This window comes from Numenius arquata, chromosome 6 (genome assembly GCF_964106895.1).
Source record: "Numenius arquata chromosome 6, bNumArq3.hap1.1, whole genome shotgun sequence".
Taxonomy (NCBI): Eukaryota; Metazoa; Chordata; class Aves; order Charadriiformes; family Scolopacidae; genus Numenius; species Numenius arquata.
In genome coordinates, this window is record NC_133581.1 from 59,033,319 (window position 1) to 59,042,502 (window position 9,184).

General features: G+C 47.8%; 1 protein-coding gene across 1 annotated transcript; it reads right to left on the reverse strand.

The window, feature by feature from the left end:
- Positions 1-4,171: 4,171 nt before the first annotated feature.
- On the reverse strand, positions 4,172-9,005 carry NOXRED1 (NADP dependent oxidoreductase domain containing 1). Its single transcript, XM_074149587.1, is given in 7 exon segments — positions 4,172-4,421; positions 4,423-4,461; positions 5,094-5,316; positions 6,181-6,226; positions 6,228-6,337; positions 7,686-7,868; positions 8,930-9,005. Coding segments are annotated over 7 exon segments (927 nt in total).
- Positions 9,006-9,184: the final 179 nt, after the last annotated feature.

A 9,184-nucleotide genomic window follows, 5' to 3' on the forward strand; every position in this document is an offset into this window, starting at 1 on the left:
GGCCCTGAGCTCTGTGTGCGTGTGCGAGCGTGTGTGAACAGCGAGGGGGGCGGTAGTGGCCGAGGGCGACCGGCTGCCGGCGGCCCACCCGACTTTCCCTCCGCTTTCCTGCCCAGGAGTGCTTCAGGGCCAACGGTATCACCGGCCGCCGCCTCATCCTCGTGGACTGCTCCAGGCTGCCCGCCATCGGCGTCACGGACTTCGGCCACATGCAGGTCCCCGAGCTGCCTCCTCAGTCCCTCCCGGCCCAGCTCTGACCCTTTCTGCCTGCAAGCCAGCTAGGCTATAGCCTGTCCACCCAGGCAGATTGCTTATTTAAAGAGGGAGCCTGGAACTAGGCAACCAAATTTGTTCAGCCAAACAATTAGCTTTCTTCAGTCTTTTCAGGTATAATCCTTAGCCGGCTGGAGATTGCAGGCTTCCTGTCTGGGACACCTTAAGTGCATCGGAAGTGCTTAGCCTTTCTTTAAGCCTGTGTTGCTTTTCTTGCCCCACGAAATTGCTTGGCAAGATGCATGCGTGCCTTTCGTAGATATCCCCCAGAATTTCTTTTCAGTAATTTTCCACTTACCGATTTGTAAATCTTCTAAAAATCTAGTCAGATTTAACCTGCAGGAGTTGAGCCACTGATCTCAAGCAGCAGAAGGGGAACTCATTATTACTTCCTTGTGTTACACATTACTGAATACAAACAGCATCTCCGTCTCTTCATCATTTTATAAACATGTAACTGTGTGGTCATTTTCCTTTCAAACCTACATCTTTAAACACTGATAGTTAAGCTAACTAGACTGAAGTTTGGGGCTTTGGAGCCTTCCAAAGCTTCCTGAAGGTTCAGAAAATAAGCAAGTTGACTTAAATTTTATTACCCTCCTTCCCCTCCCTAATGGAAACCACAGAGGGACTTGGGGCTGCATTTACAGAACCAAATCATTTGTTTCACAAAGTGATTTCAAGTTGGTTTCCCCAGGGGACACAAGGTAGAAGTTCAAATAACCAGGAAGAGAGAAAAATCTTTATGCTTCAACGACCAGAATAGAATGCTATTTGTTTTATTGTAGAGCACCAAAAAGCAATTTCACCACAGTTCTCTCTGGCTGCACAATCTTAACTGTTTGTTTGAAACTAAATATGTCACTAAAAACATTGACTAGTGCCACGACTTTGCTTGTTGGTTGGGGGAGAAGGCCTCCGATTCCAACCCTCAGTTTTTCAGACAGCGGCCCTTCAAGAGTATTTCTAGTACAAGCAGATACAGCCTTTGTAGTCATTTGCACTTACTAAAGATGGCGAGAATTTTATAGACTTTGTAAGCCTCACCCTCACATTGGGATATAGGGGTTACGTACAGTGGCAGTTTAGCTGCTGAGAAACACTAAGCCACAGGTTGCAGATATCAACTATAATCTATTCCTCCTGTAGAAACTGAATTTCCTCAGTGCTAGGACAAGCAGTAGCCAGCATGCTGCAGCAAGCTTGGAAATGAGACTGTCTGTAATGTTTTCCAAAGCTTGCAAGCGAATTGGGAACGTCTCACAGAGTTCAGTGGAACCCACGTATCCTTGAGGATCATGCCCTATCCTGCTAGTTATTTGTGTTTTAAAGAACTTTGATAGAATCCAAGCCTGAGGAGCTCTGAGCAGGATGTAGCCCTTTGGGTGTTTCAGGAAGTGTGTATTAGAGCAGGTGCAAAGTTAAGGCCATAATCCTGGGCACATCAGCTTCCCAACAAGAAATATCAATGAAAGGCTGTGAACGCTTGAAACCAAGATAGTTACTATAGAAATAAATGTGATAGTATCAGCTCAGTGAGACCGAAACTTTTTGCAATTTAGGGGAAATGGCAGTTTGGTGGAGAACTACACAGTGAATTATGTGGAAACTATGCAGCATGGACAAGGGAAGTTACTGCTGGTTTTAATTCCACTGTAGTGGTATTTCAAATATCAAAGCCACTGAAGATACTAGTTTGGTGTTCTTTTGCTATTACACAAAGTAGGGTACTGCTCCTCAGAGTCAAGCCAAAGTTGGGGGAAGGTTTTGAGCAAATGCTGTGAAAGAAGATCAGTAAAACCTTGTGAATTGTATTTTGAAGCTTCAGTCAAATCAGGAGGTTACATTCTCAGAAGTGACTTCAAAAATAGCGGCAAGGCTCTGTTTGCTCACAGTTCCAGGTCCAGCTGGCTCAGCCAGCCAGTCACCCATCATTTTCTTAATGAGCAGTATGGATGATTGGTTTAATTAGTTTTTCCAGCTCTTCTGTGTATAGACTGTTGTTGACAATATAACTCAGCAAACAGCAATGTTTTTGCATTAGGCAGAATAGATTCCAGCTCATTCACCCATAACTTGTTTGTTCTGCCAGTGCAAAAAGGAAAGCAGAGCTATTTGTGCTACTAAGAGACCGGGTGTGATGCCATACCCCACAGTAAAGCTGGACAATGACCAGTCTGCTCTGCTTTTACAATGCCACTCAGGCTCATGGGTTCAGATCTCCCTCGAGCTGCAACTTCAAGTGTGAAACTGTTCCAAAATTCAGTTCTTTTTTCCTGCTGCTCTGACACAGGCTGAATGGTATTAGCTGAACGAGAATTTCTGGTATTTTGTCTTGTATTTCAGGAGATTTCACGACATGTGCGAGAGTTGCTGGGGACTGAGGAGCCTCTCTTCAGCAGATCCATTGCCCTCCCGTACAGAGACAACATGGGTCTCTTCCTGGAGCGAAAGTCCCGATCAGGAAAGAAAGCAGATGCTCTCACTTTCTCACAGTTTGTCCAAGAAGCGGGACTGGAGCCCTATGCTACAGTTCCTCCTTTGCAACAAGCCCAGGCTGGGGTAGAAGCAGATGCTCTCCCTGTATCGCAGAGCACCCAGAGGCAGGATTAGAGACTCACATTGCACATCCACCTTTGTAAGAAGCCTATCAGGGACAGTAGAATATACCTTGTAGTTTGTCCAAGGAGGTACGGCTCCACCTTGTCCCGATTACAGAAAAGGCCATTGCAGCTCTAAGCCTTTTGATGACAGCAAACACCCCCCCCCAATTGGCTCTTTTCTGCAATCCTTCGTTTGCTTCCAGGAACTAAGTGAAGCAGAAGCTATAAATCAGACTGTACCGCTGTCTGTCTTTCACTTCTGCTTCACAGTTCATTATAAAGACCAATAAACAATCGTAGACATATTTTAATTACCAGTGATTGATAACAACTTCCCTGCAGCTCAAGTGAATAGATTTCTCCCAGGCTTTAGTGTCTGCAGACTGGGCTCACTGTAAAGCCCAGGTGTAAGATAAATGGCAAATACAATAACTGGTATACAGGTGTGGTGACAGCTGCCGTTGGCCATTGTAATTAAGTGAAGGGCCTAGTTACAACATGCACAACTAATCCCTGGCCTCACCACAGAAATTATTTCCTGTGAGGCAAAACCAGGCAGTGGTTTGTCATAGCAAACAGTACTGATACACATGATAGATGATGGCAGGAAGTGTAAGATAATACTGTAAGCTGAACTAGAGAATTTATGGAATAAAAAATGCTTTGTCCTGGGTGGATTTGAACAGAATATCCAGTTAGCTCCTTTTTCCTTGAAAGAAGTACCACATAGTCTGTGGTGGTGGGGTGCATTATCACCAGCAAGGAAGTATGTACAAGTGGTGATTAAAGCCTGGCTCAACAGAAGAGATTCTCCTGACTAAATTATTACTATTTTGTCTGGCATCAATGGCTTCCCTGAGATATCCCATGGAAAAATTGAAAAAAAAAAAAAAAGAAAAAAGTCTGGGCCCAATCCTATTTAGTGGCTACACCAAAGCTGTAGCCACTACAAAATAACTGTAATTTTGTAATTCAGTTTTCTCTCGAAACTGCAGTTTCTCTTGAAACTGCAACAGAAACCCAGTGAAACTGAAGGAGTTTGTAGGCCAAGATGACTGTAATAAGCAAATTCAGACTAAAATAAAGAAAGACTCGGGCAGCCAGGGAGAAGCAAGTTTGCTGAGCAGTCTAGAGAGTGAGACCTGGAGAAGCAAATGTGTACATAGGGTTATTGGCTGGAGTATTTTAAAGAGTCCAACTAATTGGACTAATTGCTCATTCTTGCACCCCTAAGTCCCATGCGTGGGCTGGGACAAGGTATCAGCAAAGCATTCTGCTGTGGGCTTCGTTATAGTTTATGAGGGTTTAGAATCATAGTCAGCAGTTTCCTCTGGGATTTCTGAGACCATATTGGAAGCAGCTGTAGATAACGAAGACTTGTCATCCAATGTCACCCCAGGCTCCACTACAGCTGGAGTAAGAGATGTCTTGGTGCTGATCAGCCCACATTGCTTTGTAGGCCAGTCTCCGAAGGAGGCCTGGTATGGTACAGCAAGGTGGCACCAGACAAGCTACCCAGCTGCTAGAAAAGAGTGAAAGGGAGACACTCAGTTGTGCAGCTGTCAGGTCAAACCAGGGGAAAGTTACGGGAAGAGAAAACAAGTGGAAATATTTATGGGCAATAACAGTCGGAAGCAGCTTGCTAATAATTTAACAAATAATGGTTTTCTTCAGTGTCTGACTATGGGTCTCTTTCTTGGGTCTTTGAGAAACAAAGACTTGAATCTAAAGTGTTCCAGGCATTACTCTGCCACGCAGAGAAAAACTGAGCCTGATGGCTCTAGAACAATCCTGCACAAGCAGGAGTCCTTTCCCTCAAGCAGTGTTCCCCTGACTGAACATCCTCAACAGTCTACTCCATCAACCACCACAAGTTCCTTACCCATAAGAACTGAACTCTCTAGATGTTCCCATAGGATTATTATATTTTTTTCTGCATCCAATGCTGCAGTTCTATCAGTGACTTCAGGCAACCCTCGTAAGTAGCAAAACAGGAACCAGGGACAATAACTCAGGGATGATAGTCCAGGTCTTTTATTGCTACTACATGATCCAAGGCAATCTTCCCTGGTAGGTATGTGGTCCTAAGGGCAACACACAGTTCGGTACCTTCCAACCCAACAAGACAACCCACGCTTCAGCTGTGGGATGAGGCAAGTTTCAAAGCAAAGAGGAAGCCTGGACAAGCAGTGCCTCAGCATTCAGCCCTTTACTTACTCCTTTTGAGTCACTGAAGAGCCAAAACTTTTGCTGACAAAACTCTTGCACACAAACCGTGGGCAGGAACTTTTCTGCTCTGCACAGATGGGGCAACATTCAGGAAAAGAGAGATCATTGAGCAATTTCAGTGCCTTCTGGTGAGGCAGGCTCTGCCATGTGCTGCTGTTCAGGGCTGCGCAGGAAACGGCCACCAGCCATTCAGCATCGACTCTTGTTTTCCCTGCAGGACAAACAGAATCAAATGTCAATTACCAGTGTGCACACAGGTGTGAAGAGATATTCTCCTCTCCCACTCCTGTGAAGAATTGCACTAGCAATCAACCAGAGCTGGTTTATTTAAAACCTCTCATCTAGGATCGTTTTAGGTGAGGGATACTGAAATTAATGTCTAGTACAGCTTGCCTTTTCTGTTGCTCATTCTCATTGAGTAAACAGGAGTCCTTTACAGGCTGCATATAAAGTCATGTACCTGTACAGCCACCACGGTGTGATGAGCGCCGTAGCTGCTTTAGGAGCATCCGGCAACTGAAGGATTAGAAGGGCATGCAGAAGCGTGTAACGAAACTGCGATGGAGAGAGGTGGCAGCTGGCACGAGGAACAGCATGTCCATGGAAACAGAAGTTGCACCTGAGGGAAGAGAAAAAGATTTTGGACTGTGTTCTTGCTCAGAAAGTATATTTCAGCTCCTGCTCGCTGATTTAGCCTCAGAGCTACCCTCGCTTCACAAAGGGAAATGGTAGCCCTTTAGAAACTGGTGGCAGGTACAAGGAAAGCAGTGCTCCTGAAAGAAAGGGTGGCCCCCGGGGTGCTAATCAGAGAAACCGGTGAAGGAGACAAATACAGGCTCATTTTGCCCATCCACCCATCGTGCATGACCACCCTCTTCCACGCACACTACGACCGCTCCAGCTTTAGCTGCACCCTGGCAGGATTTCTCTAGGAGGGTTTTCTTCCCCACACCATGCTCCTAAGAAAATTATCACCAGCCCAGACCCAGCCTTGAATCAAACCGGCAGGGGAACGGCCGAGAGCAGCTCCCCAGAAGAAGAGCTGCCAAGTTGAAGCGAAAAAGAGCGCTTTTACCTGGGGAGCCGCAGGGGCTCGTTGCCTGCACCAGCAGCAGGGACTCGCCGCGCCGCCGGGACTGTCCCCCTCGACCCCCCCGGCTCATCGATGGGCTCCTGGCCAGAGCGCTGGTGCTGCGGCCTCACGATGGCACTGTCGCAACGGAGTTGCTTCGACCCGAAAGCGGAGACAGCCGGAGTGAGCGGTACCGGCAGAGGATGCTCCTGGGGAGCCCGGGCTGCGCTGCGGCGGAGCAGGTTCCCGGAGCCGACGGTAGGTTTTTACCCACCTTAAAGTCTTTTTTTAGCCCCTGCGTGAGGGAAACTCGGAGGAAGCCGCAGGGAATACATATACCACCGCACGATCCGTGGCTGAGCCAACAGCTGCTGGGATTCATCTCGTTAACATTTCTTATAAATACTCCTTTCCAATAGCCATCTTAACCAGCTAGAAAGGTTCTTCCCAATTGATGGACCCTCATTGCCTTGTGTTGAAGTTAATCTATGGGCCTTAACACTGCCAATGGCAAGATGGCCAAGGATTGTTAATTTTGCCATGTAGTCATCTGTTTAAAAAAAAAAAAAAAGTGTGGGTGTGTATGTAAAAATAATCCCTTGCACTTTCTCTCCCAGTACACATAGGTCACACCACAACCGCAGTGGCACGCGAACATGTGGAGGTCCAGGTCCTGCCCCACTGCAGGCAGATTCCTTCAAGCAAGGTCTCTGCTACCTTTTCCTCTCCTCTGCCCTCTCCAGCTGGATCCCCACTACTCTTCTGCCCTCCCTCAGCCCTGCAATGAACAGCCAGCATCACCTGGGTGTAGCTAACGGGGCAGAAACTAGATTTAGCTGGTAGGGAGGAGGAAGCAGTTATCTTTTGCAGGATCTACAAACCTTTTACTATTAAACAGCCTTGCCCATTGCATGAAGAGCAGCGTCACATTTGGCCCTTCACTGGTCACCTCAGCAGAAGCCTGAGGACTGGCCCGACTGCAGGGGCTGGGCACCCCCAGGGGTGAGGAGCAGAGGGTACAGCTCATACCCCTGCACTCAGAGCCCTCGGCAGAGCTACGGCAGCAGCTTAAAGGGAAACACGATGCACTGGGTTTGCTTTTTTGACCGTGGAGACTGCAGGCTGCTTCTTCGCACCTTGTTTCCTGCGCTGTCTCACGACAGGTTATCTCGCAGCGATAATCTGAGGCCCTGGCAGGAGCAGGGTTTCAATGCCAGTGTTGTGTTTCATCTGGGGCTCCCTTGACTCCTTTTGCTCGTGTTTTCAGGTTTATAGCCACAAAGTTTACAACTTCTTCTAGACAAACAGAAAGCTGAAACTCTAAAGTGTTCCCATGACTCCAGCAGCTGGAGACTTGGGGAAGTGACCAACAGCGACAAGGTTTGCAAGGACGTTTCACAATAAAATTGCGAGAGGTGATAAGAGCTTAGCCAGAGCACGCGTGCTGTGCTTGCCCCATGAGGTCCCAAATGACAGCAGCATGCCCAGGCTCTGATGTGGTCTGTTTTCCCTGAGGAGAGGGACAGCGGTGACAAGGCCGTACACAATGCTGGGTTTCTGGATGGCAGGCCGAATGACAGAGCAGTTGGACGGCACATGCGATGGGAGGCAGCAGAGGAACACAACATCTTCTCAGGCCACCAGCTGAGCATTGTCGTAAAAGCACGTGAGCCCCTGCTTCTGCAGGTCTGCTGCGACAAGCAGGGAGGAAGGGACTGAAGAGCCCACAGAAGCAGCACAGGTGACCGACCAGCACCTCCGGGCACCAGCTGCGTGGTTACCTGTGCTCTGCCACACGCAGGTGAAACACAAACCACTGCTCCCAGCCCAAAGTAGCACGGAGGGACTTTGGTTGCTGCCCATCACCGTTCCTACACGGCAAAGGGCAGCAGCAGAGCGACACAGGGGAGGCAGCCTCTCTGCCAGGAATAAATATGCAGAGAGCTCAGCTGCCTCAGCCGCCTGGCCCCAGTTCACGTAGGCTGATTTAAAGCCTTTAGCTGAAACAGTCGAGCCGTGGGATCTGGCTAGTTTTCAAACTCTATAAAAAGCCATTTAATAATCCCTGCTTCCTCTCTGCCCTGAGATGATTAGAATGAGGATTTTATTGTTCCAAGCATCTCCCTGCAGGACTGTTCTCCCCACTGGTCTTATGTAAGAGCTGGGGCAGTCGACAGTTTGTACGCAAAGCTGCTGTAACGCTGCAGGCCGAGCTCCTCTCCTGGCTGGCTGGACATTCAGAGCCCAGAGAGAAGCTCGTCTCCTACAACTGACCCCGCAGCCATGAAACAAGGAGAGGGACATCTCCATTTCAGCACTGCTGCTCATTTTGGGACACGTTTTCTCTGTTGGATGAATATTTTAACAACCTGGAGTCTCAGTCACCGACCAGGCTCTTGGCAAATGACAGGGAGAATTCTGAAGACCCACAAAAATAGGGGGGACTAAACTAAAAAGGGCCTTAAACTATCCAGCATTCAAGGAAGAGGGTTAATGTCTCCACCACAATCAGATGAGACTGGTAAAAAAAAGCAAACAACTAAATTAACATTTGGTGGACAGCGTGTTTCCAACCAAATAAAGATCTTTTCTGCAACAGCATCCTCTGCTTCCCAATAAAAAAAAAACCAAACCCTGGAGTTTCCACACCTCCAATATTTTTTGGCAGAAAAACATTTAGTGAGTTCTGCCTGAAGTGCTGTGAAAATGGTTCAAAGTCCCAATATCCAGGCCCAGGCTGGGTAACGCTTACCCAAGCTCTCAGGGTGCCTGGTGGAAACACAGATACTGGAGCAGAGAGTCCAGCTCAGCGTCAGGAGCTGGTACATTGCTACATAGAACCTTCACCTTTGTGCGACCACCCCTGCGGCAGCAAACTCTGCTACAACATTAAAATTAATTCACCTGTGCTGATGGCATTGAAGGTGTGAAATAAGGTACTCCTGTAAGCAAAGCCACTCCGTGGTGACACGCACTGTGCTTTTCAGGACATGAGAAAACACCCCGC